Below are 21,975 nucleotides of genomic sequence, written 5' to 3'. Positions count from 1 at the left end.
TTGGCTATGGTTAAACTTTAGATAAAAAAAAGAAAAGATTACTTGAAACATTCATAGCTAAGGTATTTTGTCATTGTCTATTTGGAGATGAGGGCTGCAACTAATTATTATTTTCATTATCGATTAATCTGCTTTATTTTCCTGATTAATCTTTTGTCTATAAAATGTCAGGGCATTTGTCATATTGAAAAACGCCCTTCACAATTTATCAGAGTCCAATGTGAAATCTTCAAATTCCTTGTTTTATCTCACCATCAGCCCAAAAACCAAAGACTTTCCCTCCCTATCTCATGAAAGCAACAAAACACAGGACCACAGTTCATCCCTGATATTTAATGTGAACATCCAGCACAAAAAAGGGATAACCGCTGTGTTTGTGTGTGTGTGTGTGTGTGTGTGTGTGTGTAGGCTTGTGTGTGTGTGTGTAGGCTTGTGTGTGTGTGTGTGTGTGTGTAGGCTTGTGTGGGTGTGCAGCTGGTCTACAGGAGAGTGTACCCCTCACCAAATAGGATTCTAATTCTTTTGGGTATGCCTTGCAGAATTAGGCCTGTCCTTTACTCTCGGCACACTGAAAAATCACAGTCACAGGATGCAAGCGTGTGGTTTATGTGTGCAGGAGGTGCATCTGTACCATTTGCACACCTCTGTGTGCATGTGGGCATACGTAGTGTTAACTTAGTCTGTATATGTATTTAGGTTTGGGGGTTTTAGTACAGCAGGGAGGGTGGTAATGGGAGGGGAAAAAGAATTGTATGAAGAACATCCCCGGTCTCACAGCAACTTCAAAAGCTCCCCTTCCCTAGGATATTAAGCGACTGTGATGAAAAATTTAGCAAGCGTTAAATAAGCCGCTTTGAAGTGATCTGTTTTGGCTCAGCAGTCTCCAAATTTCCGTAGCCTCTCTGCAATAGCCATCACACTATAGAGGGGGGTAAAAAGAACAGTGTGTTAAGTGCCGGAGTTTTGAGGTACCTGGCAGGTTGGCAGAGGACGTGGCAACAATTATCGGTCCAGCCAGCGACATGAAGGCACCACCGCTGCTATTGTTTTTTTGTGGCTCTTTTTCTCCTCAGTTCACCTCCCTCTCTCCCTGACGGCTCTTCTGCTGAGCCCCATAAGTCGCAGGCAGACAGATGTTCCTCATATGTTAGCTCTGAAAAGAGATTTTTTTTCTTTTTCACTTATGCATGGGTGTAACACAAATTTAACACAGTCAGAGGTTACTCATGGGTCCTGTCTTGTTTTTTGTCCTTAATGACTTCCCCCATGAAACATGTTTGTGGAAATGTATGTCCCTTTAACACCAATCTATCGTGTGTGTGTGTGTGTGTGTGTGTGTGTGTGTGTGTGTGTGTGTGTGTGTGTGTGTGTGTGTGTGTGTGTGTGTGTGTGTGTGTGTGTGTGGCCCTTTAATGCCAATCTATGTGTGTGTGTGTGTGTGTGTGTGTGTGTGTGTGTGTGTGTGTGTGTGTGTGTGTGTGTGTGTGTGTGTGTGTGTGTGTGTGTGTGTGTGTGTGTGTGTCCCTTTTAATGCCAATCTATCGTGTGTGATGTGTGTTCACTGGATTGTATGACTTGTACAGTTAAAAATGAAAATACAGTACATTTTAAGTCATTCGAACCGTTTTACACTTTCACCACTATAAAGCAAAACTAACAAGAAGTTAATCTCTTATTTGATTATTCATATTTCAATTCATTTCACATTCATCACTTTCAAAACCATTATTTTAATTTTTGAGGACTCCAGGTTTCAGCACGCCCAAATTAATTATTGGGGCAGAATAAGAAATGGGAGCCAGTAATGAGTCTGGTATGGTAACGCCATTCTGTCAAGAAACTAGGCTACCATTTAGTTAGTCAAGGGAACCTTCTCTGAGATTTTCCTTTTTTCCTCTTTGCTCATTACTTTAATTGTAATTGTAATCCTTTATTGGAGCTGTCTGCAGTAAAGGAGAGTTATGGTCCGAGTGGGGGCGCGAGCCATAGAAATATTTCATGATTATTGGAGAAGACGGTCACTAGGTGGCAGCCACTAGTTGGGCCTCGCTGTAATTACTCGGTGGGAAGTGATGGCGAGAAACTATATGTACGCCTGCGAGGGTGTGTGAAGAGAGATTTTTCAGATTCTAACACACTCCTTGAAAGAGAAAAGTGGAATAAATCTGATCACCTGCCATCTCACAGTCAATATATTCAGTATCCTGTCACATTGACTGTAAACATGCTACACGCTCTGCAGAACAAAGGCGAGTATGGAATGCATTAATCTTCATACTCTTATGTTTAATTTCAAATAAGTAAACTTATTTTGAATTATCTGAAGAATTATCTGATGAATTATATTAGTTCTCTGAAAACTATTTCACAGTGTGGGCTAATGCAGAGTGATGTAGGATATGGTGATGACATGACATCAATTGTATTTTATTTCCCATGCCAATAGTGAAACATCTGCACACAACAGTTTGTTTCAGTGGTCGTGGTGAAGTTTTCTCTTTGAAAAGCATAAAAGCTCAATTCTCTGTTTCTCAGTGCAACACTCATTGTGCATCATGCGCTGTTTGTTTCAGTGGTTAATGATACAGGAAGAGCCCTCCGTTTTATTATTGCTGTGTTGCACTTTTTCCCCTCCTCGCCCAACCCAGCAGCTAGCCTCCTTAGAGGACTCTGTATGAATTCTCACTGTCATGTCCAAGGACGAGTGGCGCAGGGTCAGCTAATTGCTTTTATGATTATGATTTCACGTCAGATTTATCGTGCGTGCTCGGAGCACATCTTCCAGGTCCTGCCGACGTTGCTGGCTCGGATGGGGAAAATGAGTTTACAGCTTCTGGCTGTGACTTCTTGTTTAAGTGCAGGTCACACTTTTTGACTCATTAGAGTTGAACGCAAAGGGTGAATCACACAAGCTTTTCCTGTAAAAGCCCTTTTTTCTATGTCAGTAAATTAGTGCATTTCTTTACTTTGTTTTCAACATGTGCTAAAGTTTGGAGGTCATGAGTGAGGAATGACACAGACGAGAATTTTTGGTTTTTCTGTTGTTTGAACTTTTTTTACGAGCCATAAATCTCTCATCTTTGTTTCTGTTTGCAGATGAAATCATCACGCTTACTACCCTCAGAGAATGCCAGAGTTATCGGTTGACTTCTTTTTGATGTTGGTGACTTTTTTTTTCTATTGGTTCCTCCCCTCTCTTTGAAAATGATGAGCACAGAAAAGTCCAACCCATTGTATAAATTGTATTTATTTTGTGGTTTCTGCCTCATGTGCTAAGCCGGACTAGATCTGCATTGCCAACCCCGACAATAGCGACTTTATCTTTAGAATTTGATGAGAGCATTGAAAATCCTTTAATGTACTGTAAAGTTCATAGTAAATGAAAAAGCTGTTGTCGGTGTATGTCAATAATACGCATATTTTATGTAGATATTGTCTTGTGTCGTGGCCCGTGGCTCTTGGTTTGTTGCAGTAATTTGACCTCGCTCTGACCTGCCTGGCTGGGCCGCAGTGTGACTAGTGACAGATGCAGCCTGGGAATATGGTTTGGATAGTTTTCCAATGCTCAGAGGAATGTTAAAGCTAGTTTTACCCAAAGTTCATTCTGGAGACACATGTAAAGTCTGTGATTAAGCCAAATTCAATAAACTTTAATGAATACTTAGGGCTTTATTTGTAGGGTTTTCGTCTCAGCAAGTACATTAATGTAAACAGCATGGTAGCAGAGCTGTAATTTCCTATTCTCCCACAATTTAGTGAACTGTCATAATATGTTTACTTAAGAAATGATAGAAATACGACACCAGTTTAATTACAGCGCAGTCATTTTGCCTCAATATACTTGGGAAAGTGGCCTTATTGAGTTGAGCTTCCTTTATACTCTCTATTCTGCTTTGTAATTACTTCAGCTTGATTTATCGTCTTTTCTTTGTGTTTATGGTTGTAAACTGCTCAAGTGAGTAACTTGGTCTGAGAGTGGCTTGTCTCCTCGTAGCGAGGCTGGAAATCTCCCGATGAATCTGAGATGTCTCCGCTGTCAAGACTGCTCACATCGCTCTCAGCCTCCAATGTCACTTTCAAGGCATAATTACACAAGTTGTGTTGATTAGTATGAGAAGCAATTACGCTGGCTTTCCGCAGCAAATGGAGAATGTGATGGCTCTTGATTGACAGGAAGCATCCTGGCTTTAATAAGTAAATGACTATGGTAATTCAGGTACTGAGACCCTTTGATTTGTCAGCATCTTTCTAATTTTTGTGATGTCCTCTGATTTTAATGAACATGAATTTGATTGAATCCCCCTTCATTCCCCCTGTCCCTGCACCCGTCCGTCTGTCTCTCTCTTATCTGACCAGCAAGTGCTCTCACAAGGGAGCCATACGATTATGCTTTCGGAGCTATCCTAAACAATCCTGCTGCCGCTGCTTAATTATTTCTGTAAAAAAATAGAAATAAACGAACAACATGCAGTTTTGGCACACTATTCAAAATGTGTTTTAGCACATCACGCCTACACAAATGTGGGGAATCAGAGGAAAAATGATTTGTAATTGACACTTTGGGGAATGTTTTTTCTCTTTTATCTGGCTTCCCAGCAAGTTATTAGCTGTTAATTTGTCGGCAAGCTCCCCTACAGCGCCAGATATTTGTTCAAATGCTGGGATCCCCTCAGTGCATTTGTAACTACACTTCTGAAAATGCTGCCCTGTCTAATTATGTAATATAATACTGCCTTTTAGGCAAGTTTCTTTTAATTGAATAATATTAGTTCTAGCTCAGCGTAAGCTATTGGAACAGCAATACTTAAAAGAGCTCTTTATAGATTATACAATACACAGTAGTCTACTGTAAAATGTAGCTAAAACAGAGTCTGCAGTTTACTCATTTTATAAATACAACAATCTTATCGATCTTTAGCTTTTACACTAAGATCTGTGTATGTTAGATTTTTTTTGAATTGAGGCCAAATATTTAAATAATGCTAAAATTTGATTGGCCCAACCTTCAGTCTCATATTTCTTTCTTTGTTAACCACAGTTGGCCTAATCAAGTAATTCCCTGTTTGTCTTAGTAACCCCCTATAGAGTCATACATGCATAAATATAATAAAATAATTTGCTCTTGCACTCCCTAGCCCAGCTGTAATTTATATGGATTGAATGAGTGCTGCATTGTGGAAAAGCACGAGTGGACCAAATGCTCGTTTGTCACCTCTAATAAATGTTGGAATGTAAATTATGAAGTTATGCTTCAGATGTAAATGCACTTTATTCCAGTCCTTTAATGTAAACAGCCCACTCCAATACATTAAGGGGGGAGGAGGAAGGGCAGAGGGGGATTTGACTTGGAATTTTGACTGTTTTCACAATCAATAATAAACACAAAAGAGCCTAGATGGGAACGTTATAACATATCTAAAGTCTGGTTCATAAATTATTGCATGAAAGCAGGCTTGTACACCAAAAATGTAAATACATTAATGTTATTAATAATGTAGTGACTAATAGTTCTATCAAGACTGTAATAGCAGTTTAATGGAATATGACAGCAAGAATGTATTACACTTCTTACATTTAGACGGGACCTCACATGACATTTATCAGGGATTTCTAAAACATTTTTTTTTATTATTTTGTTAAGTTAATTGCTTCTTTTCCCTCCCCCCAACGTCTTCTCTGGGAGGGGGGCAAAAAACTGGTAATGGATATTAATTAATATGCGTCAGTTTTCTGGGTTTGATTAAAAATAATGAAAGCAAAATGCTAATGGGATTTCAGAGTTTCTCTGTGTGTGGCACCCTGAGATTGTGGCTTTATCTGGGGAATCTGAAAAAAAGAGATAGTGGGCTACTCTCCAGGCTAAAATGAAAGTGACAGAATGCAAAAACTGAGATAAATTTATCATAAAACTCGCAAAAAGTGCACTTAAGTGAAAATATTGCACTCTAATTAGCCTAACTTTAGATGTGTGATAGAGAGGTACATTGACAGTAAACTGTAAAGTTTTCAGTGTGTTTTTTTTAAATGAAAAGTTGAGCCTGGTTTTACAATTCATCCCCTCCTCTCAGAATAATGTTATCCTCACCTGCAAATGGAGTTTTATTTCTGAATAAAAGAAACACGAGAATCATTTCTGACAAGTTGCTGTCAGAAACTGTAAATATGGGCTTGTTTTTAAGAAAGTTTACCAAGCCTGTGTGTTTTTTCAAGTGTTTTTTGGCCTTTCATTACAATTAGACACTCCTCATGCTTCTTTAAAATTGAGCTACACTTCACTTGGCACTGATTATAGCAGGATGTCTAAGCCTTCATCTATAGTCCACTACAGTTGGCATGGAGAAACCCTTGCCAAGACTTCTTTGTGTCTGTATGCAGTCTTCAGCAGAAAGAGGACTTTTAAAAGCTATCATTAAGGTGGGGCACAAGTGTAGACCAGCAGTGAAACAGAGGTTGGCACAGTAAAAAAAGCAACTGTAGCCACTTGCACAACTGACAATTATCCGACACCTGGACTGGCTCCGCTCCCTGGCATGTGCGTCAAGACTGTCGACTTCTTGTTAATGCAGTGATTAACAGGAAGATTGCATTTGTTTTCCTGTGCGGCTTTCCTGGCAGCCGTACTTTGCTTTCTCTTTGATTAAAATAGTAAATGCATGAATGCATTGTAGCTCTGTCATGAACTTCAAAAGAAAGGGTGAGATTGAGATGATAGGAACAGAATAAATAGAAGAGAAGCTGAGGCCTTTTTTTCCCTTTACAGATTGTGTTTACTGTTGAATTTGGGATTTTAAGGGAGGTATTGGTGGCCTGCAATCCTGTGGAAAGCGCAAACGCTCTTTGGTTGTCCGCAAATGTGACTCAGTATTAGATTTTTGTATATCTCTCTCGGTTTTTTTGTTATTTGTTGTCACTACGTGACTTGCCTTCTGTCCTTCCCTCCTCACGTCTATTGGACTACATCATGGTTTTCTCCCTTTCCATACTGTGAGGAAAGTAGCTTTAGGTATCAGGGGGACGAGAAAAAGGGAAAGCGAAGGGTCTTCGTCAAACAGCCTGTACTTTTGAAATGCAGAGAGTGGCATTGTCATGTGTTTTCTGTGTCAAGGTCGACAGAAAATGTCAGAACAGGTGCTTGTCTGCTGCTGAGCTGCTTGCCAACTCAGCCCCTCTGCTGTAACACGCCACCCCGTGTGACATTATAGTGGTTCGCTGTGGGTTGTCTCCTCTCCTCTTTCTTTTAGAGGAGCCTGGTAAAACATGTATTTTCCACCGTCACCACATGAGTTGATGTAGAGTTCAGATGGGTGTTGACGCCTAAACTTTGACCACTGCCTCTGATTGTCACATAGTCACAAAAAGTATGGGTGCTGTGCAGGAATGACGTGCAACATTCCTTTCTGAATACTCCTTTTTTTCTGGTGTTTTGATCTGATTAAATCTTCCCGTTTCAGGAGACACACTTACATACTTTAAAAGGAGCCCTGTTTTTTTCAAGAAGATGGTACATAAAAAAAAAAATCTAATAATCTGAGATCTAAAGATCCACAAAGGAAGAACATAAATATGTGAACATTGCGTGACATCTGTGATTTAAGGTGTGCTGATTGATTATCATTGTCACGTCACATATAGTTCTTAACAATCTACAATGCATCAAGCAAACATGTTGCAAAACCGGAAAATTCTGTCTGAACTTCTCAGAAAAGGTGGATTATGTTTAGATGTGGCATAAACCAAATGTCACACATGCTTTTGTCACTTTATGACATTTCATAACCAATGAAATCTCCAGCGTTACTGTCTCAGAAAGGTTGAAATGAAGAATAATCATTGAATCCAACGAGGTGTCGTGTTTGTATCCTCTCTGGCATCGGGTTAAATGAGAAGAAAGCGAACTGCTACTTCTGCGACCCTGATGAGTGTTGTCTTCTGACGCTGTCAGCACCACACTCTTTTTATGCTTATCCTACTCTCGAGGTTAGATTCTTACTGGCAGCTGGAAGCCTCCAGAAAAGGAGAATTAGCCAACATTTTTCTCTGTCACTTAGTGTGATCAGGAACAGACTCTGTCTGCTCTCTTTCTTCAAAACCAAACTAAAGCATACTGCCCTAAGTTGCTTCCCTCATTTGATGATTTCAGTTTGACTTATCTGCCGCTGTAGATGTGTGGCCCATTGTCTTGGCAAGTGTCTCTAAATGTTTCTGACAGGTCTCAGGTCTCGAAAAGACAGGCCGCAAGGGTGAACTGCCAGGCTTTCCTCCCCCCTTTGACTCCACCCCTACCACCCCTGACCAGTAGATGGCGATGTTAATCTTCTCTGGCTCCACTCCTGCCTTGATGCATCTCCCTTAACAACATACTTCTCCTCTCTTTCTCTCTGGGGCACTCGCTGAGGAAAGAGGGGTCTCACCCCGTGTGGAGGGTCATGCCACCAATTCCTCGCCCCCTTTGAAGACCATGAAATTACTGATCCAAGACGCACGATTAGTGCATTCAGCCTATTGACTGGAGACGGGTTGACGCGCGATTATAATGTCACTGGAATGTCACAATCTGCCTGGTTGTCTTTGTGAGCATACTCTCATCCAGTGGCACAGTGTACCCAAGAAGGAATAATTTGATCAATAAAAGGACACCTCTCTCTCTATTATCACTGGCCTCTCTATTCTAGTTTTATTAGTCAATTTGGCATAATGAAAGGACTGCACACAAAACTGATGCCAACTTGCTGCATCTTCACCACAGCTCCCTGCTTTATTTGCCTATCGCAGTGGTTCACTTTAAGGTGCTTTGCGTGGATTGCAGGGTGTGCGTGTGTGTGTCTTTGGGTAGGTGCTGCCTGAGTGTGAGGAGCAGTTTGGATCAACAGAGGAGGATAGGCTTGTCATTGTAAGTTGCTTGTGACGGAGGCAGCTCTTCTTCCGACACCACAACACAACTTCTGTGGTGTGTCGCTTGGACACAAGCTTCACGTTGTTTGCTGCTGGTGCCGCTTGCGTTTTGCCTCAATCAACTAATTGAATGTGAAAGGCTGGCGGGCCTTGATGATATGAAGGACAACACACAGAGCGGTGGCAGTTTTAGGAAAAGCCTTTGTGTTCGTTTTTTTTTTTACTGTAGCAGGTTGCTTCTCCCATTTCAACTGACTGGTTTTCAACCTCGGATCAGTTTTATTGTGGCTAAACTTATATTTTAAAATGTAAAAGTCTGAACCATTTTTCTTGACCTCAGTGCAGTTTTTGTTACTTTTTTAAAGATGTGTATACATTGAGTTATAAAATACTGATTAAAGTGTGTAATTTGTGATGTTTTTTATGAAATTCAATGGAGCACCCAATGATGAGTCTGCAAAGTTTTTTCATATATTTAATGGTCTTAAGACTTTTGGTAACGCATGTATAAATCACTTTATAAGTGCATTTTTAGTCATTTGACTGTGTTTGGTAATAAACACAAACATAACACACGTACTAAGACATGTTGAGCTGCTCTCCACAGAAAATGTCTTTGACATTCACCTCGCTACAGTTTTTGTTTGCATTTCAAAAATTGTACACAATTATTTTGTGAAATAATCAAATATGTCATTTTTATCTTAAGAACATAAGAAGTCAGCAAGCAAAGATCAGTGACCATAGTTTACACACAGTGTTATGTTTTTATTGTCTGACTTCTATTTTTCAACAAAACCTTTCATACAGTAGGTAACACATTTCCAAACCAAAATATAGCCACATTATTGAGCACATTCCACTGGCTTAAAGTTTTATCGTCAACACTCTTGTGTTAAGTAACACTCATTCCCCATACTGAAGAGCACTGCTTGTCACAGAATGTCATCAATGGCTGTAAAAAAAGAAAAAGAAAAGCTTTGAATTACAGGAAAGAGGCACTGCATTAAAGAACAAAGGAGATCGATCGCAGTACATTACATTTTATGCGAATGAAAAAAAAATCAACTAATTAAAATTGATTACTCCTGCTTTGTAAATGTGTTTCTGAATTAAATTATTGTATGAAAACATTTTGACCAATCGAGGAGCTGAGGAAGTATCCATTACTGGATTGCAGCTGAGAAGGGGCTGGAATGTTTTGTGGTGGCTAAGTAGTTTGTTGTGCTCCGCTGCGACTCCCCTCTTGCTCCCCCACTGCTAAAGTGCCATGGGTTAATCTCTGATGACCCTCATCTCTCAGAGCAGCTCAGACTCATGGTTTGGGCCTTTTACCTGAATTAAAAGGAATTTGTGGGCTATATAAGTATTTTTGTCCAAAGTGGGTGAAAGTGAGGTGTCACTGACGGAGACACTGCTCTTTAGTCATCGAGGCTCTCAGGGCCCCGCTGGGGACGTCCTTATCTAAACCGTCATCTGTCTCGCTAGTTTAGCAAGGGCAACCCCAGTCGCACGACTGACAGTTACACATTAAGAAATGTCAGACTCTGCTTTAAACCGAATCTCTCAAGCTATTTTTGAATTGGCTGGATGCCACATGTTTCTCTTTAGGTTTAGATCCTACAAGAATAAAAGAAATGCTCTGCTTTGTTGTTGCTTCATCTTATTTATTCTTTTTAAAACACTTTGCTGCTAGCATGATGAACTACTGTTACTTCATGCTGCACTAAAATGGCTTTGGTTTTTTTAATCTTGTTTATCCAGATCTTGAAAGAGGCTGAATTCTTATTTTTTCAAACCACAACCTTGAAAAACACACTTGTTGACCCTATTTCTTAGTTTTGAGCCATATCATAATTTATATCTACAATATGAAGGGAGTGAAGCAATCACATGACCTTGTCATGCATACCCAACATATTGAATCATAAAATGCGTGGCTACAGTTTTGACATATCATTTTACAAAAAATGCTTTCTCTATCTCCAATTGAGAAGCGGGGAATGAACCGGGCAACTTTTATTTTTCCTTCATAGCCTTAGTATAACTCCAAAGACTGTTTTTATCTCTATTCATCAGTACTTTGCACAGTTTTTACAGTTTGATGATGTCCTCGGTTGAATGTACTTTAACCCCTAGTGTTTCTTACCGCTGAACCTACTCAACTTTTCCATGTTTGTGATGACAGAGCTGTGATAGAGAAATGCTGCTGACTGGAAAGTTTGGTCTGTACATGCAGTGGACTTGAAAAAAGCTTGATTTCCGTCCACCAACCCCCCCTTTACAAAAATTGCATAATGCGCTTTTGATGTCATGATTGTAGCCTTGCCCATGGCTCTAACACTGACACTCATACAGCGCTGTATGTTATTTTTAAACCTTTGCGAAACAAATGTCAATGAAGTTTTCCATGACCCTTTTTCAACTATGTGGACTCTGATCTTTAAATTTGAAAAGTTACAATCATTCGATAACGACTGACCACATTCAGAGAAGAGAATAAGACACACAAAACCAAACCACTGTATCTACCCTTCTACGCGCTGTACATTTTGTTGTAAAAGTAGGTTTTCTCATAGTTTATCAGAAGAAGAAGAAAAAAAGCCCATGTTTCACCCGTACTCCTTTATCAGATTTTACTGAGGTTGAGTTTCAGTAATCGTTGTTCATTTAATTTCCTCACATTGTCGCTTTTCCGAAAAGCACTGCCCAAAAGAGAAGAAGACACACAAATTTCCTTTTGTACAGTCATTGTCAGAATGGTTCAGCTCCAGCAGAGCTGTTGAAGCTCATGCAGTGTCTGAATGAGAGTGGATGTGGAGGTTAGCTAAATGGTCTGGTCTGCACCTCACTTCCTGATGTCTCTCAGGGTCAATCATTCCCTATTGCTGCTCCCATGAGGCCTTACTTCCTCCGCTAAAGGTCACATCAAGGCGGGAAAGATGTCACAGTTAGAAGGGCATTTAAAGCTGCTCTTTTAAAAAAAATTAAAAAGCACTGCTGGCCACATCAAGCAGTCAGGCAACTAAAGGAAACCCAATAATTCCATTAAAACTTCATTCCTTTTTGGTAAGGCTCTGGTATCAGAAAGGTATTGGGTTAAGTCATTTAAGACAGCTGCCCCTGCTAGCAAATCATCCATGAAAGCACCAAATTAATATAGAGCTTCATTTTTCGCCGTCTCTCACTTTCTCTCGCTTTTGGTCCTCCAAACGTGTGTTTGGGGGGGAAATTTGAGACCAGCCTAACACAATTTTTGTTCGTGTCTATCAGTTTGTTATTATATCAGGGGCACTTCTCCACAAATGTACAGGCCGGGGCAATTTGGAATGAATTGATTCACACTGAGACTGAATCCTATACTTGCTAATGATTTCCTTTTAGCCCCCCCACCCAACTTCTCGTTCCATCATGTCTTCTGAATGTCTTCATTGTTGCAGACAAAATGTGTCCATATACTTTTTTGTGGAATAGATGACATGGATTACGGTTTTGCTAAGTGCATGGGAATTTATTTTTCTGTAAAAAAAAATTGAAAAGCAGATGTGACTTTTGGAGACGTAAGATGTATCGTATTTTAATCAAAATGTCTAAGTTCAAAAGACTCAGAGATGACAACATGATGCGCTGAACACACTTTCACTTTTAGAGTAATTGTTAGTTAACTGGGTGGCTTGGATTGGTCCAAATAATTATGACCAAAAACAAGAGTCTTGAATTAGTTTTAGTTTATTTAGCTTATATTTTGTTAAACAGATAAATAAGAACATTTCAGCACAATATTCCAAAATTATTGGAAATGATTCAAATAAGAAATTCCCATATTCTTAAAAGAGAAGGAAGAAGTTAAGAAAACTTTTCTGGTCCTACCCCCTTTTTCTATTTTTATACTTTAGTTAAATCCAAAACAATTTGATGCTTCACTTATTTACAGTATACCTGTAAATGTATACATACACGTACAGTATATCTAACTACATACACGCACATATACACATACATACACATAGACACATGCATGCATTCACACATGCACATTTTTTCTTTTTCATACATCTACTTCAAACCGAATAATAACCCATCCAAACTAGACATGGTATATAAGCCCAGCAACCATGCCGTCAGTACACAAAACAATCACCTCAAGTCCTTTTCGTATCCATTCAATATATTCATTTTTTTTTATAGTTTCTTAAAATTCCTCATTGTTGTACATGATTTCATCTCTTCACTGCAGCTGTTCCATAAATTAACTCCTTTGGTTGTGATGCAGTGATATTTAGCATTTGTTCTTGTTCTATAAGTTTCTTTTTAAACACACAAGTTAAGTGATGTTTGCTCTCTCTTATTTGAAACAACCCTTGGATACTGTCCGATAGCTGTTGATTATTTACTTTGTACATGATTTGTGCAATTTTAAAGTCAACAATATCTTTGAATTTTAGTGGCTTAGTTGGTGTTCTGTACGTGTTTTTAAAAAAAAAAAGGCTCTCTTTTGAAGGATGAATATAGGTTCAGTGTTTGTTTTGTAAGTGTTTCCCCATACTTCCAAACAGTAAGTAATGTATGGCAGTATGAAGGAACAATAACAATATAACGTGTACAATGAATGTGGATTAAATAGGTATTTGGTTTTTATAAAGTATTGCAATTGATTTGGATATTTTGGCCTTAATATGATTTATATGTGGCTTCCAACTTAATGAAAAATAATGAATAATTTCTTGTGAGTCGTCTTTTAAATCTGTTGTGGTTCAAATGTTGTTCTGCAGTTTTTTTCAAATACCGAAACTTACTGTAACTTCAAATAAGCTACTGAAACCAGCCAAAAGCACCAATCGTAAGGCATACAGTTAGTTGCTGTTTCAGTAAAGAAAGTTTGAATTTCCCAACTGCTTATCCTGAAACCCCATAATGCACACCTGCATAATATTAATAGGTATTATAGTTAAGTGCTGTTACTAGCTAGAGCAAAAATATACAACTGGTTACATGAACATAATTGGATTTTATCCTCATTTCTCATAATCAAAAGAATCACAATTGTAATTTTCAGACAAGTGCTGTGCAAAGTCTTGTCCAATTCAAACTCAATAACATTCCTGTAATCTTGTCCGTTCATCAACTTCACTCTCTTTAAGTGTGTTGGTTAATGTTATCTCTTCCTATGATTGAGTTTTTGCCTCTTTTTCTGCTTTACCTGACACTTTATTGGTTATCTGGTTTGTAAAGATTATTGTGCTTAACATGGAGCACTTTGGTGCATTAGCAGTCTTTACAAGTTTTACAAAAAGTTTTACAGAAGAGCCTAATTGTTGATTTGAATGACTCACTAGTTTTCCAAAAGGAAGAAAATTCACAACATTTTTATTTTAGTTATTTACACTGCCGACCTAAATGTGCCTTGTATTGTTACCCATCGTAACCCCCTAAAAGCCCCGTTGTGTGCTACCCAACACTATAACTGCGATGATCCATAAGTCAATAACAAGACAAGACTGAAATCTGCGCAATGTGGTTATAATTGATTGAGATGTCTGGGTTGAACTTGTGCAAAGCATCTATGTCATCTGCTAAGAAGTGCACTTTTCCTCTCCCTGAAGATCTACCACTACAGTTTTAACCAAATGGACATTTGCCTCATTAGTTTGCCGCTGAGCTAGCTGCGGTGCTTACTAAGATGTCATACTTATGCCTATTAACATTGACACAGTTTTCTGTCAATGTTGTGCTATTGGAATTTTAAGAGAATGTAAACAAGGTTTGCTCATTCAGCATATTCTTCCTCTGTTAGGTCATTACCTCTCCCAGGGCCTACATCACTCTGTTATTTACTGGAATAAATATTAGAATATTATATTTCAGTGTGTTTATCTCTGGTTTCTGCCTTTACCACAAGTAGTCTCATTGACTCACTTACTTGAACAGTAAGAGCTTTGCCAAGAGCAGGATGATTTTGTCTTGTTATCAAAGGGATATTTTCTTTGTGTTTTGACTGTATCTTTTGGCCCAGAACATGAGTAGGGGGTTCACCATGCAAATGGTTTAATCTGCTTGTCACAATGAAGGTTCCGGGTGACTGACTTTAATAAGCCCTCAGCATATAGGGATACAGGAAATTCCATATCCCTTGCGTAACCCATGTGTACATCAAGGTCACGGAAGTGTCACAGTAAAATAGTAGATTAGTGTCTAAATAAATTGTGCCAGCATCTCTTGGGATGAATCTGGTACATTTTAATAAAATTCACCGTTGAAGTTGCATTACTGTATTTAACTTAAAGTATATTTACAAAGTAGTATAAATCTGATGATGCTGCATGGTATATTATATGCGTGTACACTACCGGTCAAAAGTTTGGGGTCACTTAGAAATTTCCATTATAGACAGAATACCAGCTGAGATCAGTTTTTTTTAACCAGGGCAGCAGTTTTCAGATTACATTATGTGCTTACATAATTGCAAAAGGATTCTCCAATGTTTTCTCAGTTAGCCTTTTAAAATGATATCAGATTAGTAAACAGAATGTGCCTTTGGAACATTGGATGAATGGTTGCTGATAATAAAGAAGATAAATAAAGATCAGCCACTTCTTTCAACCCTTTTGCAATTATGTAAGCACATAATGTAATCTGAAAACTGCTGCCCTGATTAAAAAAACAATGCAACTGATCTCAGCTGGTATTCTGTCTGTAATGGAGTGGAATGGAAATTTCTAAGTGACCCCAAACTTTTGACCGGTAGTGTACCTAATTAGAATACAAGTGTTATTAAGTTGCTTTTGAGCTTATTCATAATCTTCTAAAGAAAAGTTGAATATATTTTTAAGTTCCATAAAGTTGCCTGTGCCGTGATCCTCTACTGTAGTGTTTGTCACAGAAATCTTGCTCTTTATGCAGCCTCTCTGCCACACCTACCCTTTGGACAAGTTTAAACTGTAATTCTTTTGGATTGAAACAGGTTCATAGTATATGCAATGCATTACCCAAAACGAATTACCACTGGCAGGGCGCTCAATCACTTTGTATCTTTCAACACTAAGAGAAAAGAAGAGTAATCAAAACCTTTCAACCTATTAGAGGGATGACTTTTACAATTGAATCACAGGGACCACAGGTGCGATAATAAGTCATCTAAACCTCCCCTCCAGTGTGTTTCCCCTTTCTCTGTGTTCTTACATATTTATCTATTTTAGAAGGCGCCACTTCATGGCGCCCACTTCAAATTTATGTTTTAATGCCATTTGAGGAAGATTTTTTTTTTCTCCCTCCAATTCTTGGAAATGCATACTGGGGTGGAAAATTAAGGTGCATCTCGAAGGAAAACATAATAGAATCGATGAATGCAGTGCACTTAAAACTACTGATGTTCTGATGCTATTTAACGTTCTAGTGCATTAACGTTTCAAGTCATTACAACATTCAGGCTGGGTGATTTGATCATGGCAGGTTTTTAACTGGAAGAATTACAGAAGTTTTCAGCCTTGGATTCTCAAGTTATTAGATACAAATGATCACCTCTGCATTAAGTATAGATTTTCTTCCACTGCGCACTTAAGAATGGAAGTTTGTCTTTAAGAGGGTAATAGCAAATTAAGCTCCATACTCCATTTGTCCAGCACTCTTGATGGGCTAATTTTATAACTGCTGATTTGGTCATTCCCCACATTTAGCTGGAAAGTGGTCAGGTGGTCTTTCTCCTCACAGCTGGGTGTGGGGGCTTAGAAGCAACTATCAAATGGAATCCATTTATGTTTTTGTCTGGATTTATAACGAACCTTTTTTTCTTAAAGAAGGTCTAGACTGTTGTTTGTACTGTTAAAAGCTCACTTTCCTGCAGACGTTTTCTCCTTCCTCTCACATTATCTCATTATGAGGAATTAAATCACATTTGTCTCTTCCCAGATTACCACTGCTGTAAAATTTCTACAGAACCCAAAAGTACGTCAGAGTCCCTTGGCCACCAGAAAGGCCTTCTTGAAGAAAAAAGGTGAGACATTTGATTTGCTTTTGATTTCTGTTGCAGGCAGTGCAGGAAGCCCTACAAAAATTCAATATAGATTTGTGAAAATATTGTATTTACATTTTAATCCACATGTTTGTTTACAAAATGTGGTTGGCCAGGGATGCACGCACTGTTTTGTTTTTTGTGTGTTAAGTCTATAAGGGTCAAAGGTTGTGGCTGTAGCTCTTTACCCTGGGGGTCTAACAGGGGTGGTCGATTTAGCTTCAGAGTGCATGATTCAGGCCCTGTGAATAAATGACACACCAGTTGGGATGCTCCTTTGGGTTTAGGAAAATTAATATTGACAAACTCCCTCTGCATTTTCAATGGAATTATCAATATTGCCTTCCAGCATTTTAACCCTTTTACTTAATTTAACTGTTATCGTAAATTTGAGGCATGACACAGAGAGGTTTTCTAAGCAGGGATGGTGGCAATGTTTGCTGGCTCTTCAGTTTCTTTGCAGTTCATTGAGATTATTTCTGACACATTGTTTGTGCAATAAAATTTGCAAAATGCTTTATTACTCTGAACTTATTTAGGTCTGTTCTATATAAGGTGGCGGTGGAAATGTGCAGTTTTATGCCATGAATTTTTCACAGTCGGCATAAGATGAGCAATGTTAATATGTACAGAGAGAGTATTTGGTTTTACTTAAGATAAGCTATTTGTGGTAAGTAGTTTTATTTCAGTTCTTCACAAAACAGTTCTGTTCTTGAGGGACTGTACCTCTGCAGTACTGGGGGACTTTGTCTCCAGCATTAGAGTAGCCAAACATTGAAAAGTGAGCCTAAAAGCTCCATGACAGGGGAAGGTAACCTGAAACCAAATCCATGGTTGCCGGCTGCTACTACACACATCTCATGTGGCTCTAATGACTCTTGATATCTTTTGAAATTTCTTCGTCTTTGTGTCTCATTATTGACAACTAAGGCATGTTCATAATCTACTGTTGGATATCTCAAATGTAATAAGGCCTCATCAATACCAAATGATGTCATACTATGCCACATTTTCTTCTTACTTTCTGCTTTGTTATAAGCTCTACAGAGCTCCGCTATCCAAAATGGTTTGCTCTTACTGCACTTTAAGTCAATGAAATATGTATGATGCTTTAATGCAGATTTATTTTGGAAAGTCCGTTTCACTGTAGATCTAAACAAGAACCCTCAATTTGCATAAGAACATTGATCTCAGAGAGAGAGCAATGAAACACTAAGCACAAAGTATGTTTGAGTAGCACTCTGCAGTGTAGGATAACTCTTGGTTTGTATGGTATAGTCATATAACAGTGAACCTGGAAATCCTGTACATTCATACTTGATCTTCCCTGAGTTGTTTCAGGAAAGTATTTCAACACACTAATTTCAATGTGAGAGCAGTATTTGTAAATGTTTGTTACAGGAAATTGTGTCAACAAAGGCAAGCTTTCAAGCTCCACCTTGAACATTTCCGTAGTAATTATCTAACTGAGTGGCATTTAGAAAATAACTAATCTAATTTGAAAGGAGTATAAGTCATGAGTTAAATTTGAGTTTGTATGTTGACGAGCCCCTCTTGAAATGACCACTTTTCTGCAATAAAAATGTCCATATGTTGATATAAGATAGTAATAGAACGTGATCGGTCATGATGATTTCCGATTAGTTGCTTCCTTTTCTGTCTCACTTGAGCCATATTAGACTTTTGCATAGACATAGCAGCAGGCCAGTACTCACAGTCCCTGTGTTTCTATACCCAGCATGAATTGTCCTCTCAACCCTTTGACCTAGAAACTCAATCATCCTCCTCCTCCACAGTCACCACAGCAAATGTGTCAGTCTTAATTTCTAATACAATTTAATGTCATATTTATGTAAATACTTCTGGATTTTACTCTATATTAACAGCCAGAAATGTCAAAGCACACATAAAATGAAACAATACCATCTCCCGGTAGAGTGGATTTTAAATTGGATTCCTCTTGCTGCCAGTACTTACGCTGGACAGCTGATGAAGGGGAAAATAGGGCCCACTTTGATTGCATGTTGCAGAATCTTTACACAATAATCTTGCTCCTGCATATTATTTCCCTGCACATTTGTGCCCTAATCTTCACTGAAGAATGTCTCTCTGGGTTACATCTCCTTTTTTTCCCCCAACGAGATCCTAATAGTGTGGTTTATTTCAATATTCATTGAAAAATATAATTTTCAATGAAAGTTTTCCTTCAACTGTCAGTTTCAGGTTATGAATTGGCAATTATGCAGTCCAATATTTCTAGCTGCCCTTCTTGAGTCCTTGTTGAATAAACTGGCTGAAATATTGAAACTTTGTCACTTAGATGTAATATGAATCAAGGTTTAAACCCAGATGTTTTTTTTCTTTCTTCTGCAGACAAGTCGGGAAATGAGTTGTAGCCATATCGAAGCAATTTTGCTTTACTTGTTCCTTGCCAAGATCAAGTAAATTTTATTGTGTTTGAGTGAAATATAATGTGCTCCAGTCTCATCTAGTGAATTGTGCCATCTATGTCCTCTACAATTAACAGATGTAACAACTAAAGAGCGTTGAGCCCCATTTTGGCACCACCATTAAGCCCAGACAATTAGCAGTTACACATAATTACCAAAAAAAATCAAATTCTCAGGACAAAGTCAACAACATTTTCCAGCTTTCAACATGTCACTTTGACCGTGGCCCCTAAACTGACATCATTTGGGCGCACCCAGACTACTAAACTGAGTGCTGCTTGTTTGGGAGAGTAATGCGCAGAGAGTACATGTAGCATTACAGGTAAATACAATATTAAATGCATTACAGGCACAGTACATTCTCTGTCAGTGAGACATAAATGATGGCTTGACTTATTTCTTTTTAATGCCGTCCCAATTGTTATTGAGTTGAATAAATAATGCTAATAGATTTCACCCTGAGTAGAGGGCCAGTGATCGAGGGTCACAGGGAACACAGGTATGCTGTTGGTCTATTACCATACCATGTTTGAAGGTAAGGATAAGGTTCATCATCCCATATATTAATAGGATGCTGTTTGTAAGTGGGGTTATGTGACTCACCTCTCGGACAAAAATGACAATGACCAAGGCCTCCATAGAAGGTAAAGGGATTGATGTGGTTATAAATTACTCCACGGCGCCACCTAGCCTAGGCCTTGCCTACTTTGTCATCAGTACAAGGCGATAAAGCAGGGAAATGAGAGCAGAGTCCCCTTTTTTTAATACATAAATGAATACTCTATGAGAGTGGTCATTATTTAGGGCATGCTGTTTTCAAGCAGTTGTACTGGACCAAATGACATGTAGAATCTCCCTCGCCAGCACAACACGAGAAGTTGCACTCGACTTCTTAATAACCCATTGACCTCCATCTATTTATGACCCCTGCCATGCCTTTTTTTTTTTTTCTTAATACGATATTCAAAATGTAATTTTCACTCAAGGGCAACTTCATAATTCAGGCCTTAGACAACAGTGAAAAAGGCATTCACCTTTTAACACCCAAAATATTTTAGTAAGCAATTTTTATAATTGGCTGTCCGGCCTAGGTGTTGACCCTTAAAGTCCAGAAGTGCCAGAATTGTAGAAATGAATTAAATGTAAGAGCCTTGCTGCCTCTTTGCCCTTTAAAAATACCCAGAGAATATGAGCCACTGAAAATAGAGCTGTAAATAACCCGACGAGCAATGGGTTTTCCTTTAAATAAATACCGATCAGGTTTATGTTGAAAGACAATAGAAAACGTAGCCCAGATATGCAGTTTACAGTATTTATAGCTGTAATATCGAGGTGCCAGCACCGTAATTTCATGCCCCAATGAGAATGGCAAGGTCAAAGCAAATGCTTCGGCTGAGCATCTGCTAATACGGTGACTCATAAACAGGCACTGCGTGTATCAGGTGCACCAAATAATACAGTATAATGAAATACAGAATAGCTTTCCATTATTGTTCTTTTTTTATGGTGTCGTCATTAGGTGTAATTTATGTCTTAAAAAATTCATCTCCCAGCAGGTCGATCTGAAATAGGGGTCCAGGGGTCATTCCACAGGTTTTGGAACCCATAATAAATTTCAACATCCTTTTTTTGTCTTTTCCCTTTTATATGTAAAACTCACTTTCACCTTGTTCCCTTTTCTTTTGGATCTAAGGACTCTTTCATTTGCTGTTGTCTTCTCCTCAACAATAAACAGATCAGAGCACACTACACAACTTAGCAAGCTGTAATTTGACTAGTAAACAGCTTCAGAAATTTCCATTTTTTTTGTTGATGGAAGGTACAAAAACCTTTATTTGGGGCATAACCATCATCAAAGATGTAAACAGACATTAAGATGTACATACATTAAGCTCAATAGCAGCATAAATGTGGATTTAAAAGAGACTACATTTCAAGGTGAAAGGAAAAAAACCTGAAGCATGTTTTCATTTCTTGTCATTCAGTGAAACTGAGATCTTTGCATGTCTCACTCAATAGTCTGCCACCATGTAGTCTGCTGTGGTCAGATGAATCAGGAGTCCAGGGACACATTATTGCTTATTTGACAGTGCAGTCTGACTGCACAAACTCAGCACATGGCGCTCACCACTTCCTGGCACTCAGGACCTGCTGTAGACTACAGGCCGGCCAATATTTGCCTTCAATTATTCAACAATTTTCATGGCCATTTGAAGTCCTCGGAGCATTTAAATAGGTGACGGCAGGGACCTCCTCTTGGCATAAACTGTGTGGTAGATTATCAAAGGATTTCTTTATGCTTTTGGGCTGCTCATACAGGGATAGGTTAAAGTGGGATTTCTGATCAAGGTCTGACCTGCTATTCAGATATTTCAAATGGGAGGTTTTGGTTATGCTATCTTATCCACCTTAAGCAATTGAACGTTCTGCTTTACATGTTTACACAGTTTATATTATAAATACTCCACAAGGGTGTTACTGTATTCTTCTTTTGTGAAGACCACTCTGGAGGTCAGTACCAGAGATATTAGAATCGGGCTCTGCGCGATTATTGCAAACATAAAGCCATCTCTTGCAAATGATCTCTTCCAACACTGCAAATGAACCTTTTCAATTGCTTGATTT

General features: G+C 38.6%; 1 protein-coding gene across 2 annotated transcripts in view; it reads left to right on the top strand.

The window, feature by feature from the left end:
• The window catches only part of pex14 (peroxisomal biogenesis factor 14), a 52,830-nt gene that overhangs the window by 5,050 nt on the left and 25,805 nt on the right, over nt 1-21,975 (top strand). For both annotated transcript variants that reach the window (XM_039801311.1, XM_039801312.1), the window contains exon 3: nt 16,798-16,882. In XM_039801311.1, coding sequence (XP_039657245.1) covers nt 16,798-16,882 — 85 coding nt within the window. The remainder of the gene's footprint in view (nt 1-16,797; nt 16,883-21,975) is intronic.

This window comes from Perca fluviatilis, chromosome 5, assembly GCF_010015445.1.
Source record: "Perca fluviatilis chromosome 5, GENO_Pfluv_1.0, whole genome shotgun sequence".
NCBI lineage: Eukaryota > Metazoa > Chordata > Actinopteri > Perciformes > Percidae > Perca > Perca fluviatilis.
The sequence above is the reverse complement of the archived record's forward strand: the minus strand, read 5'-3'. Positions and strand labels throughout refer to the sequence as shown.